At 37.8% G+C, this 22,888-nt stretch overlaps 3 protein-coding genes across 3 annotated transcripts; 1 reads left to right on the top strand and 2 right to left on the bottom strand.

Annotated features, from left to right (window-relative positions):
* Positions 1-1,401: 1,401 nt before the first annotated feature.
* LOC145204504 (heat shock protein 68-like) lies at positions 1,402-3,856 on the bottom strand. Its single transcript, XM_080077094.1, has one exon. The coding sequence runs from the start codon at positions 3,731-3,733 to the stop codon at positions 1,850-1,852; it is 1,884 nt and encodes a 627-aa protein (XP_079933220.1). The 5' UTR covers positions 3,734-3,856; the 3' UTR covers positions 1,402-1,849.
* A 261-nt stretch (positions 3,857-4,117) lies between these two features.
* LOC145204505 (uncharacterized) lies at positions 4,118-7,263 on the top strand. Its single transcript, XM_080077096.1, has 7 exons — positions 4,118-4,239; positions 4,375-4,896; positions 5,005-5,150; positions 5,675-5,804; positions 6,134-6,240; positions 6,919-7,015; positions 7,102-7,263. Exons 2-7 carry the CDS (start codon positions 4,375-4,377, stop codon positions 7,225-7,227), a joined length of 1,128 nt encoding a protein of 375 aa, XP_079933222.1. The 5' UTR covers positions 4,118-4,239; the 3' UTR covers positions 7,228-7,263.
* Positions 7,264-7,953: 690 nt separating this feature from the next.
* LOC145204503 (uncharacterized) lies at positions 7,954-17,464 on the bottom strand. Its single transcript, XM_080077093.1, has 10 exons — positions 17,279-17,464; positions 16,527-16,649; positions 14,727-14,869; positions 12,432-12,646; positions 11,806-11,931; positions 10,922-11,016; positions 10,554-10,689; positions 10,112-10,215; positions 9,172-9,761; positions 7,954-8,994 (listed from the first exon to the last, which is right to left on the bottom strand). Exons 1-10 carry the CDS (start codon positions 17,357-17,359, stop codon positions 8,508-8,510), a joined length of 2,100 nt encoding a protein of 699 aa, XP_079933219.1. The 5' UTR covers positions 17,360-17,464; the 3' UTR covers positions 7,954-8,507.
* Between the last annotated feature and the right edge of the window lie 5,424 nt (positions 17,465-22,888).

Here is a 22,888-nt window from a genome sequence, read left to right as displayed (position 1 = left end):
GGCACCAGAAAGGTTGGGAACCGCTGGGTTAGGACAATGCATAGTAATTAAAATGACCTTAATCACTATGTTTAAAATAATGTGGTTAATATGTTTTTATGTTCTGTAATGGATTGACAATTTCTGCTCATAAAAGCTGCTATTCAAGTCCGTGTGTTGTGTACCTTTGTGATGGATGGGTTTTACGTTTTTTTTTATTTCTATTCGTACGCACCCTCACCGTAACCAACTTATCCTAAGTGTGGTGAAACATTAATATGCAATATGACATAATGGCACCACATTCTAACTGAATCAGAATGTTTTTCTTTCGATAAAGTAAGCCGCTAGATCCATCACAGGAATAACATTTGACGACAAATGTAGCCATCTATGCACAATTACCGTACTTTATAAATTGCACAGTTTTTTGCTCATGCAAAATTGTAAGCTAATCTAAAAAAAACATTAAAAGTCCTTGCACCCGATAATAGTGAAATGTGTTTTTTTAAAACCTGTTGTAAACGTTGCCTTGAAAGCTTTTTTCGCCACAAAACGTCAGAAAGTGTTTATTTCGTGGAAGTCCAGCTTTCATCTATAGTTTCAAATACGTATCACGCTAATCCTCTTATGGCAGTTCTTATCATTTCAATTTTGTCAAGTCATGACAGCAGAAAATGTTTTTCCAAATCCAAATCACTTCACGACAGGGCACAACCGGATTTAAACTTGATCTTGATTTAAAAAAGCTTCGACTCGTTGTCAGGTTGACATGTGTTTTTTATTTGGACTAATTTTATTAACATATAAGTTCGAACATTCATCGTCCCAAACAATAAATAAGTGAGTTTTCATTACTAGAGGAAATGTCTTTACCCTTTTTTCTCGTTTCATCCATTTGGTGATAAATAACTTATATCCTATAAGTTTCTTTGGCGCAGTGATTTTGAAAAACATTTTTTATATTTACCTCATAAACATGTGAATTTTACAATTTGAAGTTACACTATCCCTTTGTGTGAATATTTGTACCGGCAACTAACTTATAATGAAAATCTGCGCATAAAAGTGTTTTGTCAGCGTATAAATAAGTTCAACGATAATTAAGTAGACGTTTAGTGGCCAAAGTATTGATGTTGTGATAACGCCCAAACCTTAAAAGACACCTTTTAACGCTGGTTTTGGATCCAAGTTGGCAAGATTGACGGCTAAAATAATCTCATCACCACCAAAAGAGCCATTAACGTCTGGATAGCCCACCGGAATGGCTGCTGAACGAAACGTTTTTTATTGATTTTTTTTACGTTTTTTGCGTTTTTGACGTTTTTTTGAGTTTTAGCGAAATTTATCTCGAAATATTAGGATAAAATTTTCATAGCAGTAATAACTTTAAAAAATTACTTGTCTTTTTACAAAAAGGCGATAGGACTAACAAAATTGTGGACACAAGCTACGAAAGAGTACTTCAATTTTAAAATGCTATAATTTTGCACCTTCAAGTTAGCTGCTAATACTATGCTCTATCAGCACCTAGCGGAAACCGTCCTTTAGAAATCTTTCTTTACTAGACGTTTTAGTGACCAACTTTTAGGCTACAAATCTACAAATCTTGCATAATCGGCGGATTAATTTTTTCGGAGGGTAAATTTATTAAAAACAAATAGTACGACAAAACATATTTCTATCTACAACAAATTTACATTGTGTACACGATGAAATAAAAAAAGCTGCGGAAAAGAATCATGATTATATCATGCATGCAACTTTAGGTGATTTGATACTCCATAAATGCATGTTACATAGTACAGGAAAGTTCTATTTACAGAAAGAGTTGTTAAACTGGCGCAAAGAAAAATTTTTTGTTGTTGTTTTAGTCCATTTCGTCGATAACTGGGCCATCCTGCGTTGCTGAACCAGTCTGCTGTTGCTGGGCGCCAGATGAATGAAGGTTTGACATAACGGGTGAGCAGGTCTTCTGCAAATCCTTCAACTGATACTCGAACTCATCTTTTTCAGCCAGTGAGTTTCCATCCAACCACTTCTGTGCGGAGTTGCATGCATCCAAGACTCTTGTCTTATCTTCTGAGGATAATTTATCACTTCCGTCCTCTGCTGCATTTTTGACTCCGTATAGATAAGACTCCAGCTCATTCCTAGCCTTGACCCTTTCCATCTGCTTGGCGTCCTCGTCTTTGTACTTCTCAGCCTCGGCTAACATGCGCTCGATATCGGTGTTGGAAAGTCTTCCTTTGTTAATTGTGATCTGATTGGACTTTCCAGTGCTTTCATCCTTCGCAGATACTTGGAGAATTCCATTCGCGTCTATATCGAAGGAAACCTTAATCTTAGGCACTCCACGTGGAGCTGGTGGTATTCCTGTCAAGTTGAATGTGCCCAGTAGGTTGTTGTCTTTGGTGAGCGCCCTTTCGCCTTCGTAGACTTGAATAGTCACAGCCGGTTGGTTATCTGAATAGGTCGTGAACACTTGCGAAGTGCTATGTGGAATTCGGGTGTTTCTCTCCACAAGTTTAGTCATAACGCTTCCGGAGGTTTCAATGCCGAGTGAAAGAGGAGCGACATCCACCAGAAGGACATCTTTCACCCCCGAGCTGCCAGTCAACACCGCAGCTTGGACTGCAGCGCCATATGCTACAGCCTCATCGGGATTGATGGACTTGTTGAGGCTCTTCCCGTTGAAATAGTCGCTAAGGATCTTCTGAACGCGTGGAATTCTTGTAGAACCGCCTACAAGGACAATCTCGTCAACTTTTGACTTGTCAAGTTTAGCGTCGCGTAGAGCTTTTTCGACTGGATCCAGGCAGGCTCGAAACAAATCTGAACAAAGCTCTTCAAATCTTGCCCGTGTGATCTTGCTGTAAAAGTCAATTCCTTCGTAGAGTGACTCCAATTCAATCGAAGCTTCCGTTGAAGATGATAGCACACGTTTAGCTCTTTCGCATGCCGTTCTCAATCTTCTAACTGCTCGGTTGTTCTTTGAAATATCTTTGTGATATTTCCGGCTGAATTCCTTGACGAAATGGTTTACCATTCGGTTGTCGAAGTCCTCACCGCCCAAATGTGTATCTCCAGCGGTGGAAAGAACTTCAAAAATCGAACCTTCGTCTATGGCAAGTACTGAAACATCGAAGGTGCCACCACCAAGGTCGAAAACTAGGATTTTCTTCTCTCCGCTGTGTTGCTTGTCAAGTCCGTAGGCCAGGGCTGCCGCAGTTGGTTCATTGATCACTCTTAGTACTTTAAGACCAGCAATAGAGCCAGCATCCTTGGTTGCTTGCCTTTGAGAGTCGTTGAAGTAAGCGGGAACGGTAATAACCGCCTGGTTAACGTCCTTGCCAAGGTAAGCCTCAGCTATTTGCTTCATTTTGGTCAAGACCATTGCGCTGATTTCTTCAGGAGCAAATGACTTTCGTTCGCCTTGATGCTCAACAGCCAAGAAGGGCTTTCCGTTTTTGTTAGTGACTTTAAACGGCCAATGCTTTTTATCGCTCTGGACAGTTGCGTCGTCATATTTTCTTCCAATCAGTCGTTTTGCATCAAATATTGTGTTTTCGCTATTTCTTGCCACTTGATCTTTAGCTGAGTCTCCAATTAGTCTTTCCGTGTCGTTGAAAGCCACATAGCTCGGTGTTGTTCTGTTGCCTTGGTCGTTGGCGATGATTTCAACTTTTCCGTTTTGAAAAACTGCCACACACGAATACGTCGTACCCAAGTCGATACCGATAGCAGTAGACATTTTTCTGTTTAGTCTCACAACTTTATAAACTATTGAAACAGTTAGGTAGAATCTCTCAGTTCTCGCTAAGTTGCACTTAGTAGTTTTTTCGAAGATTAGTATGATGAGACACGAGTTGCCAGCATAATATATACGCCAGCAGAAAGCACGCGAATGTTCCAGCCAGCTCTAGAAGTTGTGCGCATTACCTCATTTTCCGAAACGTCCCGAATGTTCTCGAACGTTCGAGAAAGTCAGTCGCGCGTGACCGACATAACATTTAATTTGTTCTTTTTTAATTTCTTATTTTTAGCTTTTAATATTTGTCTTTACCAAGATTTAAAAATTATTTTGGTTCCTAACGCTAATTGGTTTGCAAAATTGGATTTTCTGTTTTCCATTTTATCCACATTTCACGGATGAGTGAGCAGTAATTCGAGAACTCAAGTTTTGAGAAACAAACAATGCCACATGGTCTGAGAATTTTTTAGTTTACATGTTTAAGAAATAATTTGACTCATTTTACGGTAAGTTCTTGTTTTTTTTTTGGAGTGTGTGCTTGCTTTTCAAAATTCTTTAAAAAACTGCTTGTTAAAAACGAGTTTATAATTGCTGTATGAACGTCTTACTGTGCAAATAAAACCAGAATTGCTTTTGTGAAGATGTTCCAGTCGGCAGATGATTGGGAATCTGGCACGAATGACAAGCCTCTGACTGATGCATTGTTTGGAAACGTTTCTGCCAATGCTACTGAGAATTTGGTGAAAGCTACACCTACAAGCACAAAAGCAGTTGACCCAAAGTTAAAACTCACTAGAGAACGTTGGAAAAGAAGACAGAAGAACAAAAGAAGAGCAAAGAAGCGAAACAACCCCGGTGGAGACACACAACCACAAAAAAATACAGATTTAAATGGAAATTCGGAACCCCAACAAGATAATGACACTGAAGATACTGATTTATTAAATTTAAATACTAGAACTAAACCTTTGAGTAAAATTAATAAAGGGCCTCCAAAGGCAAAACAGAAGCGTTTTGAGGGGAAATCCAATGATGATGACAAGATCAACTTTTCAATGCCCACGCCACAAAATGCATATGAGAGAAAGGAAAATGTGGGAGGCCTTCAAGAGAAACTCTTAAATAAACTAAGTTCCTCCCGCTTTCGATTTATCAATGAACAGGTAAAATTTTAGAACACTTACATTAATAAACTTTATGAGATAATTTAGCTTTTGACATTTTTAGCAGGGATTTGACTTTTTGTAAAATATCTGTGTTTTCATTTGCAGATGTATACCAGTCATAGTAAAGAAACAGTACAATTATTTGAAAATGACCCTCAAGCATTTAGCATCTATCACAAAGGATATTTAAACCAAGTTTCCAAATGGCCTGTAAAACCTCTAGATCTTATGATTTCCTGGATAAAAGCAAGGTTGGTGTTAAATTAAACATAAAAAATGAAGATATTTAACAAGTTTGAATCATAAATGATTTTTTTCACCACTTGATAAGTTTTTAGTTACTTTGTTTTCTTTTTTGTTATTCACTTTTACTAACAATTTTTGTGAGGATTGATTATATATTTATGATTGTGCAGGAATATAACACATCTGTAACTGATATGTACAGTATACCTCCGACTCATTTGAGCCAAAAAATTTGTCAAAATTAGGTGATTATCCTGATTGACCGAATCTTGTTTAACCAGGGTTTAATGCATATACTTTTTCTTTGTAGACTGTTACTGGCAAATAAAAATTGGTAATCTAATCTTACATAAGCACCTAGTCTCAAGGCCAGTAATATTTTGCACACACTAAGCATTCAGTGTTTTTGTCGGTCTGCAAGTTAATATCTGGTTGAGATTGGTTAATATAAAAAGTTTGCTGGCCCTGGACTAATCTGTTTAAAAATTATAGACCATAAACTTTTGTTTAGCTTCTTTAATGTTTGCAGATCCCCAAAACTTGTTGTTGCTGACTTTGGTTGTGGAGAAGCATTCCTTGCTCAAAATGTAAAGAATGTTGTCCATTCATTTGATTTAGTTGCAGTCAATAAGTTTGTTACTGTGGCAGATATAACCAAGGTATGTCTAAATCGACGCCAATTTGCTTTTTTTAGTGACAAGTTATAAAATTAAATCATTCTTGTTTAAATTTTGATTAGTATTTTTTTAATGTATCATTGTTTCTACCGTACGTTAAATATCATACAGATATATCATTGAATAACCACAATGTTTTGTCTTTCAGATGTGTCCATTAAACCTATGCATTTTTTGTTATTATTATTATTATTACTGGCTGTTTTTTCATTAAAACTTTTTTGGTTTATAGTGTGATAAGGTGTGATATTTTTATGATTGGTTAATTGTTTAGAAGCAATATATTTATACTAATTAATCTTTTTATGTAGGTTCCTTTGGAAGATCAGTCTGTGGATGTTGCTGTCTTTTGCTTATCACTTATGGGAACTAACTTTGTTGAGTTTTTGCTTGAGGCAAACAGGGTTCTTAAAATAAAGTAAGTTATATATATTTGCAATAAGACGTTGGCAAGGAATCCAATATTAATCAGAATTTTTTGAAAGCACTGCAATATTCACATCTTAGTTTCCATTATATTGTATTATTTAGACCAGGGGTGGGCAACCTGTGGCCCGTGGGCCAAATGCGGCCCTTCATTAAAGGTTGTGCGGCCCCCAGAGACGCTTGGATTTAAAATGTACTGGCAAACGAGTCCAACTGTTAGATATTTTTGAGCAGATTAATGCGCCTAATGCTAGTTTTCTGCAACCTGGCAATATGTGACTGGAATCAAGTGTGAATTTTGCTTGTATTTAAGCATATTTAGTAAGCAACAAAGTAAAATGCCTTGTGTTATTCACAGGTGCAGCCCGCGATCTAATTTTGACAATTGTAATTGGCCCCACAGTAAAAAAGGTCGCCCACCCCTGATTTAGACGTTTTAAACTGGTGAAAACAATAAATTTTTGTATTTTAATTATTTTGTTTTGCAGCATACCTTTGCTACCTTTGCCACTGTGCTAGCATAATAGAGTACAATTTTTGTCAACACATCTTTGCTTTAACATAAATTTTTGTGGGGCTTTGTGTTTTGTGTTTCTTGGTAAACATTGTAACTAGAAATTAACAGTTTTGACATTCATTTTTTTTGACAAATATATGGTTTACTCTGCAGATCAATTTTAAAAATTGCTGAAGTAGCTAGTCGTTTTCATAACCCTAAAGGATTCATTTTGAACTTGAAAAAGCTGGGATTTGAATTGATTAAAAAGGTACTTATCTAGTCTGTTGAACATATTATCAACTTTAGTCTAGCATAATGTACATGTACTTTGATTGTTATACAATGATTTGACAGGATGTCAGCAACACCCATTTTTATATGTTTGACTTTCGGAAAACAAAACACATCACCGCCGCGAAATTTGATGAAAGCAATATGCCAAAGTTAAAACTTCAACCATGTCTGTACAAAAAGAGATGATGGCTTCAAGCAGAATAAAAGTTTTTTTTCATTTTATTGGATAACCAACATGTTCAACAGAAGCTGTTAGTGTAAGTTGCAGTGAAAGTGGATTCATACAGATGAGATAAGGTCAACAGCTTGATGAAAGGTGGGCAAACGTTCCTATAATAGACAGTTTTTATTGAGTACATACAGTAGAATAGAATAATGTGCTGAGAAAGCATGTTAGGCTGATTTTGCTTTGGTCAAAGGTTCAGGACTGGACTGATTCAAATGTCCTGTTGGTGTTGTGAAGGACATCACTGGTCCACTCTGGGCTTTAACGTTTGTTTGCAAGTGTGTGTTGCTCATTTATTTACTGTATGCCCTACCTTACAGCCGAAAAAACCCATTGTTAAATTGACACAATAGTTGCAATTATGAGGTTGATTATGTAAGTAAGTTAATTTGTTTCTGGTTGGTACAGCAGTATGTTTCTATTAACGACTTAACATTGATGTTACCCTAGCTCTTAAAAAAGCATCAAGCCAATAACTGACAAGTAAGCTACAAACAGTGCACACTGTTTCGACCTATAAGCTCTTAGCAGTACAGTTGGTGACAAGACAAAAGTCACATTGGCTAGTATGCCCAATCTGTCTCCTACTTAAATTGATATTTGTCCCAACATGTATCAATGGACTCCATGGTACAGCAGAATTCAGGCAAAATGTAGTATCTCTTAATTGCTTGCATTTTGCTAGCACTTTCGTCTTAGGAATATTCCGGGTGAACAAAGCAATACACAACATTGTTGTTGTGTAACAATCACATGTGTGGTTTTATTTTACACTCACAGTGTTCAAAGCAATTGCTTCAATGCAGACGAAAATCCATAAAATTCTTGGGCGGGCCACAAGTGACAATATATGTGGGAACATTGCACAAATGGATGGTATGAGTTGACGAAAACAGGAAAGGGCGAAATATAAATGTTTGGACAGATTTCTTAAAATTTTCTTTGTGTCAGTTTTATAATCAAGACAATAAAAATATGTGAAGTCTATAATCTCGGTCATGGATTTGGTTAGTAGGTACATATATAGGTGCTGAAAATCATGAAAAATAAATGTTTTTGAGACTTTTTCATTACACATAACGCTCTTGGTCTGCAATACCGACAAGAAAATACTAACAAATTACTATCGAAACACTGGTGACATCGTTTTCAAATATGATTGAACAAGCTGCTTGTGTTTGTACACTGGGTGTTGTCGATGAACTCCAAGTACCAAACGAGGCCTTGATATATGGCAGTGTCATACCATGTCCAAAATCTCCTGCTCCAATTGTTTACGTTCGCGTGCGCTCAATGCACGTGGCACACTCCCATTCGATACAGTCGAATCTCTGTGCTTTAACTTAGCTTTAGTACGTATCTCGGACGTCTCAACGGTCTGAGGCCGTCGCGACCCACCATGTGACGTCAAATCGCGTTCTCGACTTGGCGTCATAGACACCGTGGGTGAAAACGACACCGATGATTTTTTTGACGATTTATTTACGCTTTCTGTTCTTGCTTTCGACGTCCCCAGTGGCGACGATGTAAGACTGTTGTTTTCGGCTGTGCGGTAACCACTGGTGTTCGAAGACGTCTCCATAGCAACCATATGCATTTCCTCGTCAACCAGAGCGAGGTCGCTCTCGCTCGCCATCTCGCGGCTGCGTGCTGACGCGGTTGAATCCGTTCGAGGGCGCTTTTTCAGAAGATCCGAACTTTCGCGTTTAGTGAGCACCCTTGCAGGGCTGGAAATAAAATGCTTCAGTTAAGATCAAATGAAACTTGTTTTTTTTTCATTATAATTACACTGTCTACCAGTGACTCGCTTGTCAAGTATATTTTACATAGGTTACAATGAAGGTGAAATGGTTTGAAAACATTAAGCCAAATTGCGTTGAGTATAAAAATATAGGATGCTTTACCTGCCGTACGGTTTTCCTTGTGAGGTTTTCTTAGGAGTTGCTGTCCTTTGCGCAGCTCTCACACCATTGCTAGCATTTGAATTTTTCCCGCTTTCCGTTGAGGCTTTGAGGTTAACCATAGAACTCTGAGTCGAACCTTCGGCCCAATAATCCTCTCCTTCGAGCAAATCCTGCAGTTGGTCGTTTATATAATCGAAATCCAAGAAGTCTTCACCGCCCTGTACATTGTTGTTTCCGTTCCTATTAACCGGTGCGACTTTTGTATTTCCACCCCGCCTTGGCCCTTTAACTCTCTGTGGCTCGGTTCTTGAAACTGTTGAACGTTCTCTCGATATAGGAACTTTCCCTGCTTGAAACATGGCGGGGTTTTGTGCCTTCATGTGCTGGTCCCCGTTAGTCGGTTTGTCGTGTTTCATGTTCACAATGTCGTTTTCCCTTAGTGATGAATTTCGTCGGTGGCTTCGCGATACTGGTCCTGATGAACCAAGCGTTGTGGTGGACGCACCGATTTTATCACGCAGCAGGTCGGCAATGTTCCACACTTTTACGCTGCCATCATAGGACGCACTCAATACTGTGTCGTTGTATGGCTGTAAATAATGTACATGATACAGGTGGTTGCTTTGACCAAATATTTAATCTATGGACTTAGAATTGGCTGTTTTTTAAGCTATATACACTGTTTAAGGACATAAAAGGGTAAAATGGTCCTACGTATATACAAAATATACTCGAAAAGAGTGGCAGACGGTCAGCGTCAGTGTAATCTTTTATTTATAAAACAGAAAATATTAATTTCGCCTATTTAGACATCGTCAGTTTCCGTCTAAAAAAATTCTTGTAGTCTGTTATGACATTACGCTGACAAGGGTCCTACGTGGTTTAAATTCGTAGCTGCGGTCTAAAATGAATTTTTCAGAAGTCTTATTTAAGAACTTACCAGTAGACAGTTGACAACAAATTTGTGGCCCTTGAACGTTCGCTTTAATGTTCCAGACTTCGCGTCAAACGCACGAACGTTGTTATCACCCGAACCAGTAAACACTAAAACAGAATCTTGTTATAAGCGTAACAAACATAGAAATGTCCCGCCAGTAAGTATCATGTCTGAAACTTGGTCCAAAATCTTGTTAAGGCAGGCATGAATCAGGCGTAAAAGTCGATAAATTGCGACACAAATGGGCCCGCATGCGAAATCAGGCCAGAAGTAAGCCAGTTTCATTTAAACTTTTGTCCGAACTCGACCCGACTTACAACTCTTTGTCAGCAGCAAAATTTAATAACTTACAATAAAATCCCAAAATAAAATTTAAATGCTATATCAGTGGCTCTTCGTAAGTAACAGTTTTATTATTGCTTTATAACTATCTTGTAATACTTGCCTATTCCATGATGGTACTTCATGTCGGATACCATATGATCATGGCCGATATACTTCCGCGTGGTGTCGCCAAACTCCGCTACCCAACAACGCGCGGTTGCATCGAGGCTGGCACTGTACAGTAGCCGATGGTGAACCTGTGGTGTAACAAATTTTGTCTTGAGCAATTGTTGCCATATTTTTTTACATGTGTTAAAAGAATCGAAACAGTTATTTCATGAGCTAGAATGTGATCTTTACATCTTGTTTTCGCCTAAACCTGCCTTTTTGATGGTGGATAACAACAGCATGACTTCATTAAAGCAGGAAATATGGTAATTAATGAAATATTTGTTGACATATTGGTAAATGTATTGTTATCTTGCTTACCTGTAAACTTATGATTGAACCTTCATGACCCCGAAACGACTTAAGAAGCCCGCCCGTTGACATGTTCCACTTCTTGATTGTGTTGTCGGTCGAACCTGTTGAACGAAACGTTGTGGTAATAAGATAATAAGACATCTTGGGTATCTATCTGTTTGATTAGTAGGTTTCAAAAATGTTTGCTGTTAACGGAAAGCTTTATCTGTTGGTTTTTGGTCAATTTATAAGTTGGTTTCATGTATTTGCTTATTAACTCTAGGAATTGTTTTTTATTGCGTTGAAACAAGCGATGCTTTTGTACATATTGGGTAACTATGCGGATTGTCTTTGTTTTGTGTTGTATGTTAAATAAGAAAATGTTGCACACGTGGTTTAGTCAGAAATATTGTTTGTTTAACATGTAATTAAAATTAATATGCGTTCGTTTACATTTACAGCATTAAATTGGCAGGTCGTTCTTTCTTCGTTGAAGCGCTAGAAAATACACATGAAATTGCGAGGTGCCAACATTATATAATTTAAGTAACCCGCCAGTCCATGTATTCAAGTGTGTGGTTTACATTAAACTACAATTGCGGTCGTCCGCTTTAAGAATGTCTCCAAAATCGAGCTCCACCAATAGAGGGCTTTGTCAGAAAACAAAATTAATTTTGCGGCCTTTCGGTGTCGCACGCGATTTCCTTTGTCGACAAGATCCCTTAAATACGCCTTGAACGTAATTTGGTGACCTATGTTTAAGGTTGTCGTTGCTCAACAATGGATAAATATTTGTTTTATTGTGTGTTTTCGTCAGCCCAAAAGGTCAAACGAACGAGTTAGCATTGACAAGTAAAAAGCAGGGATTTGAATTTGCTTAATATTAGCTAATTGTGAATGATTATACTAACCTGTAAAAAGCATTCGATTTTCCATATCGATCGCTAGGCACAAGATGGCGCCCTTGTGTCCTCGAAAAGTTTTTAGCGACGTTCCTGAAGTTACGCTCCATAGCCTGGCGGTTTTGTCCATTGAGCCTGAAAGCAGTAAGAAAAATATATTTACTTGGGCTGACCTCTATAATATATATACATTTTAATGAATATAGTGTTGCCAGGCATATTTCAGGGTAAACTGATTACCCTGATGAGGACGCCCCGAATGACACGTCGAAATGTAGGATTAGTTGTGTATAATTGCTGGTTGAGTATGAAGGAAAGTTTATGTATACATTTCGTCTAGTAGTCAGAGTGATTTGTACGAGTAGAAACCGTAATTTTTATTCTTTATGCTTGGAAAGGGTCTTGAACCTGTTTTCAGTAATAACAAAAAAAAATATTGGTTGACCACAAATGATTGGTGATCATGTAGGCTATCTTTCATTTTTAGCAAAATATAACCCAAAGGACTTTTTACCAACAAAAGCTGCCATCTTGTTTAAGTTCTAATTTCAAAAAGTTATAACATTTAAGAATTCCTCATCTTGTTTACATTCAAAACTTTCATGTAGAGCTGGCTTAATTTTCAACAAATATACCTGTAATAATCGTGTCTTTGTTCTTGTCCAAATCGGTCGCACCATTGAGGTCGTGTTCGGGGCCTTCCACGTACGCAAGGGGCAAAACGCTCTTGGTATGACCGCGAAATATTCTAGAAGCTTCCCCATCGCGTAGGTTCCAACACACAACACAACTGTCGTAAGATGTTGTGAACAAGAATTCACCGTACACCAACATTCGGTTGACGATCCCACTGCATGAAAAGTTTAAGAGTCAGTTGTTATCTTGTGTTAATTGTGCAATCGTACCTTGTGTTACATTAAAAAGTGGTCGTTTGGTGCACGAAAGTTACCAATGGAAAAACAGTTTTTGCGCTTAATCTTTATTAAAAAAGTGCAACTTTTAGCGCATTGACTGATAACTCATGTTACGTTGTTTCGTCGAAAGTCACTTTTACAATGATCCGCTCTGACTCAGTCTTTTTCACAGTTCGTTTTTGCATCAAAACATTTTGAACTTCAGTCTTTTCAATGCAAAATATTTATATTGGTACATGTTAGGTCTTGTTATGACATACACGCTATTTTCTTCAATAGAACATTTCAGTTCGGTACTTCGTATTTCTCCTGATCCTTATTATCCATTGGACGAAATTTCAACTTTACGCAAGGTTGTTTAACTTAGATAGCGTACATGAATTGAAAGAAATAAGGTGTGAAGTCGCAACAACGCTCAGGTGTTGGGCGATAGATTTGGGCTAATTATTCATGGCCTGGCAACGACACTCTGCTGATTACTACTTCGACATGAAGGACTCATAAAAAATTTACTCGCTGACGCAAATGCTGGAGAAAATATAGACGCTCATATTTTATCGCTATCATTCCGTCCCATTGTCGTGGTTTTCACCCAGTAATTGCGTCGATATTAAGTTTAATTTCCGCTATTGATATTTTCAACCACGTGTGTATGTTGGGTTTTTATATGTCAACTGTTACCAAGGCTATTTTCTGTACAATATGATCAAGCTTTGGCGAAGGTATCAATATCATGTAGATCCGTATGGTATAGCTTCTTGTAGAGCTAGCCTACTTCCCGTATTAGCTATTATGTACACAACCCTTGCACTGTATTGAATGCAATAAGCTGATTTAAATGATGGTTTTTCCGTTAAGGGTTTTGTTATCGAAATTACCAATTTTCATAATATTTAAAAATGGTTTAACTGCAATAAATGGTGGTTCACATTTAAAATAGATGGCGACATTGGAAATAAATACCGAATTGTGTTTTTTGAAAAAAAAAGTTAAGTGGGGTATTACTTTGTTGTATGATTTTCTTTTATTGGACTTTTTTTCGATGAGTATAACTTCTGCGGCCTGTAAAAACTTGCTACGAGATTGTGTTTCGAAGTTATCCTTTTAAGTGGCGAGTCATTCCTATTGCAAATAGTCCCTTCTCGATAAAAAAAATCGTATAAAATCTTTTCATATCCAGAGTAAAACATTTGCTTTTGAAAGTGAATTAAAGCGCACTTTTGCACTGTTTACTACATCTTCCTACGAACTACAAATGTGGACACGCCGGTGTCAAGGTCGTTTAGTGACCTTGAACTGATAACTGATAGATAGCAGCCACTTCGCGAGGTTATTGACGACTTGGAATTTGAAATTTGGACCTTGGATTAAGAGCAGGAGGCGTTTCAAAAATGCCTTGTTGCCTATATGGCCTTGTCATTGTTTGAATTAGACGTTGATGACTCTTAACATTGCCGCTAAAATATTTTGTGTGTGTGCTTTTCGAAGCTAATGTGGATGCAAGAAACCCACTACTAACATGGTGTTTAGAAATGAAACTTTCATCTAGCAGGTATTTCTCTAGTAAAAGAGTTCTTTACGGACCTATAACTACGAAATTATCAGTATACCTAATAGATTTTTATAACATATGATAAGCTGATTAAAGCAGTGGTTCCCAACTCGTTTCAGGCCATGGACCAGCGCTGTAAAAATAATATTGTGTACCATTCCAAAATTTAAGCAAGCTTGAGGTTAGCATACGCAACAAGCATTTTAGTTTGAAACACACATCTTTAAAACTGATTTTTTTAGAAGTGTGCCAAAATTATTGACAATTAAGATTATGACTCTTCTTCAATGTATAATATACAATCATCTTCAGTTTATCACCAAATTCAGTGGACGTCCTGTGGACCAACAGTTGAGAACCACTGTATTAAAGCTTTCACGAATCTTCTGCAAATATATTTAATATGCAACTATCCAGATTTGTCCGTATATTGGGTCTTCAATTATAAATGTGTGAAAATTTACCTGTGTTGTTCAAGCTTAAGGACGCAGTTTCCAGACACCGTATTCCACTTTCGTACAGTTCTGTCGAAACTTCCCGTCAAGGCGAAATGGCCTTGCCACAACTTACAGCAACTTACATAGCCCGTATGTCCTTCAAGTACCACCTGTAATGTAGTTAACCTCTATGAAACATCTGAAATGCGATACTTGCATCATACGGCCTACTGTAATGATGAAATTACCAAATTTCGGTTTATTAGGAATATTTTGTATGAAACAAATAGAAATTGACTGCGAGTAACATCAAAAGCCTTCTTGTTGTTGAAAACATTTTTGATATTGTACAAAAATGCGTTTGTGTTGTCATTCTATAGTCTTGCAGTTGTTTTAGTCTTGCAGTTGTAGTTTATCAGCTATTGATATTTCATGTACTTACCATGTATTGCGTTCAATACCCGGCGTTGCTTATATACTGATGTCATTTTGAAAACACAGTTTCTAACTTTCGAAAGAATTTGATGAAGTTAAAATCACATAAAAGGGACGTTGATGTATTTTCGATTGTAAACTAGTAATGGGATGCTCGCAAAAATACAGAACCTAACCTAAACCACCCATTTGTTGCTGTTGCTTTTTTAGCAGTAACGGTACGCATTGCAAATATAGCCTTAATTTAACCACAACCACAAAAAGCAGACTGCTATAAAATTTAAAATGGCTCCAACCTTCAAAATATTGTAGCATCTCGTTGTTTGCTTAAAACCACGGACAGGCCCTTGTGTACGTCATGTGGATTGGTCAACTGCTTTGTACACAATACAGTGTAAATATATGATAGTCGCAACAATATGCCAAAGGTCGAAGGGTTATTAATTGACGCCTAACACTTTATATTGTTTCATGGCATGTGATTTGTTGTATTTTTTGGCCGAAAATTGGTTTTGAACATATTTTGATTGTTTCAGAAAGTTGTAGAAGCTGTTATTGTGCATAACTTTCGGAGACCGAATCTAGCGAGATTATTATCCCATTCACAAACTATACATATCCTCCTAACACGCCCTATTCAGGTTGTTGTTTAAACAGAGTTACGAGGTTTTACGGTTTATAATCTAAAATTGCGCGTGGGTTTCGGCTTTAACGACCACGAAACAGTAATCAAATGTTGAATCAAATTCGCGTCTTTGTTCCATCCTTTAGACTTCAGTCGGTTTCAATGGGTTAGCGACGAATAGGGAGTTTCTCCTATTTTAGTTTTCAATTTACTATTCAAAGCGCCACGTACAGCGACAAACAGAAACCAAGTAATGTGATTTCAGGCTTGCTGGCGATTGTAGACATCGTCTTTTTGCAGGCTAAATGTAGGTGTTAATCAAGTATATTCCGGCTTAAGCCATTAAACATGCCAGAGATTTTATGGAACTGGTGTTTCTGTAATTGAGCATTCTCCGTTCAAAAAAAAAAAAGAACTGGAACGGTATGTTTGCTAGTAGCCGATTAAAAAAGTTGTCGTCAATCTGTCGTGAATTACTTTAAACCCCACTGGGCAATTATTTTGGTAAATTTTGTTTGAGTAAATGTGGGCATTACTAATAGGACGTTGTTGTTTGTTTGTCCACTTGTGTCTGGGAAACTGTTGTAGCGTCCATTTTTATGACAACGTCACCCCAATTGTGTAGAACTTAACCAAACAGCATTTGGGGTTTATTCTCCACTTATACCTTACACCCATAGCACTGTATTAGCTTAGAACATAACTTCAGGAATATATCAATCTCTGGCTTAAGCAACTACTTTTAGGGTGATATTTTTATTTTTCACCTTGCATTCGTACGTGACCAGGTCCCAAAGTCGCGCCGTTCTGTCGTCAGAACCTGTTAAGAGCAACTGATGTGCTGCTGAGATATCCATGCAGTTGATGCCGCCTGTGTGGCCCCCGAGCGTCTGCAAATAACCGATTTTATTAGAAATTCCACAGAGATAGGAGGCGTAAGTCGCACTTTGGACCAACTGACCCGCTTCGGTTTTGCCACCAATGGATCAGTCGAACCACTAACGAACCTTTTATCTCATTTTATGGCCTTTCAGAATAAGGAAACAAAACTTTTTTTTAAATTCTAATACATTACCAACCCAAAATTCCACTCTTTTAGGCAACAAGCTTTTTAAATTGGCAAGAATGTCAAAGTGCTTAACTTGGCTGGGGTAGGAGTGCAAATGTGACTTGTCTCGTCCAAAAGACGCTTTGATTATATCAACCATCTGCCCTAGGGGCGTCTAGAGTGTATAAATTGCTTATGCCAATACACTTTACCGGAGTCCTGTCTTAACCCCTATAACAGTTTAAGTCCATAGAAATCTAGTTTGTATTCTCATACATTATTCTGTTCCACTTGCAACATGTTAACAAACTAATTTGGTTTCGTTCAACATTTTGCATACCAAATAAAACGTTGTTTTTCGACAATAATTCGCAGCCTTGGTGTGACGGGTGCAACTCATTTTCACAACAACTAAGATTAAAAGAAGTTCCTGTGTTCAATATACATTTCACACAGGGCATCACCATGTACCTTGATTAGAATTCTTCTGTCTCTCCCCTCTGGTCTTTCATTCGCACCCTTGTCCTTGTTTTTCGATGCGCCTGTGCCCATTACGTCCCACAGGTGTGTCACAGAGTGCTGATATACCAGTGGGGCAGAAGCCGACTTTCGAAGCTCATGCTTTGAAACGTTCTAGTATAAATCCTATATTTTAACTAGCCTGAGAAAAAAGATTTAAAATTTGAGGCTTATTATTGTCACCGGTAATGTAAATTTCTTTGTTGTAAAATAAACCTTATACTGTGTTAACGCTGAGACAACTGACGAAGTGTAATATTTATGCAAGGGTTGCGAAAAAAGCATCAGTTTTGTTTTTTATTTTATGTCAAAAGTCTTCATATGTGGCCCTTCATATCTCTGATGATGGCATGAGCATTTATCGAAAGGTTTGAAAAATAAAGCATCTCGCTTTTTACCTCTATTTGGGCCGTTATTTTTACCATTAAAGTAACCTTTTATTGCGCTTATGGACATTGCTGTAATAAATATAGCATATTCGTCAATTTATTTTATCACAACACACCAATATCAGCATTTTGTACACTATATCTGAGTGTGGATTATAACTAGGCATTCCCCAATTCTTCATGAATATTTACATGGACAAATGACGCAGCTAAAATCCTTTGTAATGTCACACGCACCTTTTCCAGAAAATTGTGATTAAAATCGATCTTTATGCGTAAGTAGAATCCTTATCGTTACAAGGAAACCGAAAAAACACCTGTGTTAAGCCCACATACCTTCGCAATACTAACGTTGTAAAACTCAATTTACTGTAGCATAAAACGTTAAATGCTTGCGATTGCGGTTGTTTTACGATAGCGGTGGTCCACACGGTTAAATCTTTACGAGCCAACAAAAGCCGTCGTTTACCTTTGAATAAACGAAAAAATGGAAAGCCGGTAACCCATATTTCTTTACGACCTTTATACACACTGATGTAGACAACCAAGGTCATAGTGGCAGATTCCGATAATCACTGAACACACAATTGGATGTGTCGTCAAACCGTGTTTGCGTCATTGACCGAGAACGAGCGACCTGAATTTGAGTTCAAATTGTTTTGGCTGTCCATAAGCGTCAACTGATTAATTTGTCACAATTATATTTCGTTGTATCTTCAAATAAAATCCAAAATTTTGATTAAACCTCCCATGCTGCACAAACTTTACATCGAATTACATCGTCTAATTACGAAACAAAGTTGTCGTTCTAATTTTTTTCTTGTTCCACGTCCCAAAAGTGTTGGCTCTTTACTAAGGAGAAACACCTTTTCAACCACATCTTTGTGTTTGACAAACACCTTTTGCCTGGCCGCAACACAAAGCCCTTTATCCGTTATTATTACGAGGCAAAATAAGCACAGAAATGCAGTATTTTTCCAGTTGTAGCATGGACCAAAACCTTGCATACAAATACCATTGATACAAAAATCCAGAATTCGTAAACGGCTTCCAAGTTGTACTTGTATAATGTACCCAAAAATCTTATTCATGTCTTTATACAGCTGCATAAGTATTTTAAATGCGAATTACTGCAAGCGAATTAATCTTTTCAAAGCTCTATCTGGAGTCACATATCAAAGGCAACAAAGCGTCGTAAAGAATTAGTTAGGAGCGGCTTCGTGCACACGTTCGACCATATTTAGGTCACACATGCCTAATAGTTCATTCTTATCGAAGTTATAAATACCTCTACATTCAGGCTTGAGCGGAGTTTTCAGTAGCTCGTTTTGCTTAATCTGTACATGTTAATCAGGTCTTTAGTGCTTTGTGCGCATTTGTGGATGTACTAATTGTTGATGCTGCGCGTATTTAACACAAACACACCTTTTCTGCTTGTACCTGCATCAAACAATACAACATTTAGCTGTCCTTTCTGTTTAGATGTTTAAATTAAGCTAAATTCCATGCAGCAAAGCAAAGGCTTTAAAACAACACACAGTTTTGTTTTGGTGTAGCACTTTGTCAAGTCCGTGTCAAACTTTACCAAAGCAAAATACTGACTCTGGTTTAACTCCAAGAAAAGGGCAAACGTGTCTTTGCACCGCACAAAAACTATTTCAGTCGTGCCATTGTTTTAACTAAGGAAAAGTCTTGATTTATTGCATAACGCCGCTACAGCCGAACGCAACATAACGCCTCACCAGTCAAGCGAGAAGAGATACGAGGAAACGATAATGCCTCAATGACAATGCACTCATCTGCGCATACATTTCCAGGTACCCGACAACCAGTACACAATAAACAAGCATGGTAAAGCTGCTTTTCTTACCGCAAAAACTATTGCTAGTCAAATAGCCCACCACTGTTACCAAGAAAAACCTCGAATGGAAAACTATATAAGGTTGTGACGGTATTCGAGACTTTTGACTACACCCACCATGGTACCGGTTTCAAATATTTCGTGTTTAAAATCAATTAAACAATCGGCAATTTCATACAAACGTTCACCTATGAACATATTAATCACAACAGCAGCAGTATCTATTAGCTGATTTTAGTAAATAGGTAACCGATTACAGCTATAAAGAGAACGCATTCACCAGCTTTAAGTTGGCAAACATAACTTCAGGTAACCAAGCAACAATACCCAAATTCACGAGTTAAATTCCTTCCACAACCTCAAGGCTAAAAGTTCATCTTTACCACTTTCAGTATCTCATGTGGCCAATCTTGTTCTGTGTGCCTTAGAGGCAAATACGTCTGACACACTCAAGGCTAAACTAAGCAGCTTGCCTAAATCTAGGGCCAACATTTGTTTACCCGAATGGCTCTTTCTACCGTCGCCGTACACCGGGTTTTTATTACAGTTAGTCAGCGGAACGAAATTTAAATTGCTCGCTCACTTAGCAAGAATTCAGCGCTCGTTTTTGTTTCAAGCATCCCGAATGATACTTTTGGTCTAGGACGCGTGGCAACATATTCCTTTCCGTGTCTCGCACACCTGAGCAAGGTTTTGTTCTCTGACGAGAAAGAACCAGTATTATGTTACATTTAAGCGCGAATTCGCACCTTTGCGACAATAGCGGAGGCTTTGTCTCCCCTCATTGCCTAATTGTTGTGTCAATTGCCTGTTCATGTGATACCACCATCAACGCGTGGCCAAACCTGACGACTTTACCAACTTGTGCGGCCTGTCATCTGGCCATTAAGGTTTCCACATGATTGTTTAGTCAACGATTTCACGCCCAAACTGTTGTGAAAGAAAGAAATCGGAATCGAGCAATAACGTCAGCGACACACACGAATGGAATGTTGGAACTAGTAAACAGCAATTGTTAAAGTATCGAACTGCTGATTGTCAAACAACAGAGCACTGTGCTTAACTGTTTTCTGTAGGTATAAACAACATTTCCAGCTAAGCAATCTGTTTACCTTTCTCTTTACCTTATCTTTTTCTATCCCCCAAAACGGGTGGCCTTTCCTATTATCGTATTAGTCTCTATCCTTGCTTATGAAACAAAAATATAGCTTTACTTGGCAATGGTATCGTTTATATAAGCTGTATTTCGTACAAGAAGTATCCTTTGTAAATCAAAAGAGCGGATATTTACGTATCTTATTCAACAAGGACCCACAGTTGACCTCTACTTTAAGTGGTGACAACGTAGTGCTTATATCCTGGCGTTTCTGTCTTGGACGTCGCGATTTCTGACGTACGCAAGCACGGCAAACATTTATTCAAGTTGCGCCTGGACAAAAGTCCGACCTAAAGTTGTTTTTGTGTGGATTTAGGTACGCGATAAACAGGGCCCGTTCGGCTACTTTGCCACGGCTTGTTTATTGGTGTAGCACCTCGCTGTATAGTCGCTTGGCCGCGAGAGCATTGTGCGAGACCGTTAGTTGTCGTCTACCGTCAGCCACTCGTCGACAAGATAAACAAACTTGCACAATACCTGGCCGTGCCCTGAGATTTACATAAGACTTCGACAGGTGGCGTCCGTAAAACAAGCCACGATTGAAGGAATAGATTACATTGCTTCTGGAATGGCTAAACACATAGCTCGCCTGAACTGATGTGGGAACTGAAAACCTCTTGGCTGCATTGTCTTTTACATAAATGTAATACTGTCATTCTGTAGGCTATAAAACACATATAAATTAACTATTTGGCTACTATATATATGGGCCTGTTCATAAGTTTAATGGTGAATATAACGGCCTAAATAGACGTAAAAAGCGACATGCTTTATTGTTCAAACGTTTCTACAAATGTCCATGCCATCATCAGTAATTTATAGTCTACTTGTTTTTATACTTTTTCAAACGCCCCCCTCCCCAACGGGTATTAAGTTATGTTTAAAAGAAAAGTGAAAAAAAAAAATCTTCACATTGCATTCTACATCCAATACCTTTCACCTAACATCATTATTTTCTAAATAAACACGTTACTGCTTACATCACCTGAAAAAATATGTAATATATAAATGACAAACTGCAACACAACAAATTCCTTCCAAATAACCGTGTTTCAAAACTCAAACTTGCATGTAATCACTTTTTGCATATTTTCATCCTTACCTACTGTGTTAGCTGATATTCACCTGAGCATACGTATACAGCGACCTACTAGTCCGAAAATGAAGCGTATAGGCGTTAATAAACTCGCTCGCTGTCGTGCGATAGAAAATGATCCGGTTTCAACCGGCCGAGCTTATTAATATTAATTCGCCTGATCTTTGCGCTATGGATTACAGTGGAAATGAAAATCGCAAACGATGTAAGGTTCTATTCGACGGGTTTGATGCGACGGTTGGTTGTTGTAGCAACGCAAAGCCCCAGACCGACTATAATATTTCCTTTGCCGTTGCGTAGTTTGTTTCGCAAATTACAACATACATTGTGAATGTTTTCAGGTAACTATTGAACGAAAGAGTATTTGCGGCGTTACCCAATGCTACAGAATGTTTAATGGATGCCTTTGTGTCTGTTATCTGTTAAATAATTTGATTACAAATCTGCTTAAATCATTTCAAGGTGCTTCCGCGTAACATAGTTTCCTTATACGAATGTGCTTTTGCACGAACAATAATTTTAATGGTTATAATGACGAAAGATCGCTTTTTTGGTTCATGCTTTTAAGAAAAAGAAAATTTTGAAATACCTAAATCAGGAATGATTTATCGTTTTACGGAATATCCCATGCGCAGGTATACAAATACGATAAACAGATACCTTCTTTAGAAAGTCCAAACGGTTCCGATTTGGTATAAAATCTCGTTTTGAATGACACATGGAAATCGGTATCGCCTGAGGTTATTCGGCGAATTGTGCAATTTATATGGAATGACACACAAGTGTTTTGAAGTGAACAAATTGAGATTCTAAATTTCAATCTAGATCAAACTTGGTTTATGAAACTTAAATCAAACTGTCATTACCTGAAGTAAAAAACTATTCTTAATAGATTTCCACCTAAAGTTTAAAGTATGTGTTTATTATTTTAGTAGGTTCAAACCTTTGGGTTTTTAGAACATTTTTCCTACCTAGAAAGGCAAATTTATGCTTCTAATACAAAACATCTGTTGAAACGTTTGAACAACAAAGCATGTCGCTTTATACGCAATTTTGGGCC

This window comes from Phallusia mammillata, chromosome 8 (genome assembly GCF_965637545.1).
Source record: "Phallusia mammillata chromosome 8, kaPhaMamm4.hap1.1, whole genome shotgun sequence".
Lineage (NCBI taxonomy): Eukaryota > Metazoa > Chordata > Ascidiacea > Phlebobranchia > Ascidiidae > Phallusia > Phallusia mammillata.
The sequence above is the reverse complement of the archived record's forward strand: the minus strand, read 5'-3'. Positions and strand labels throughout refer to the sequence as shown.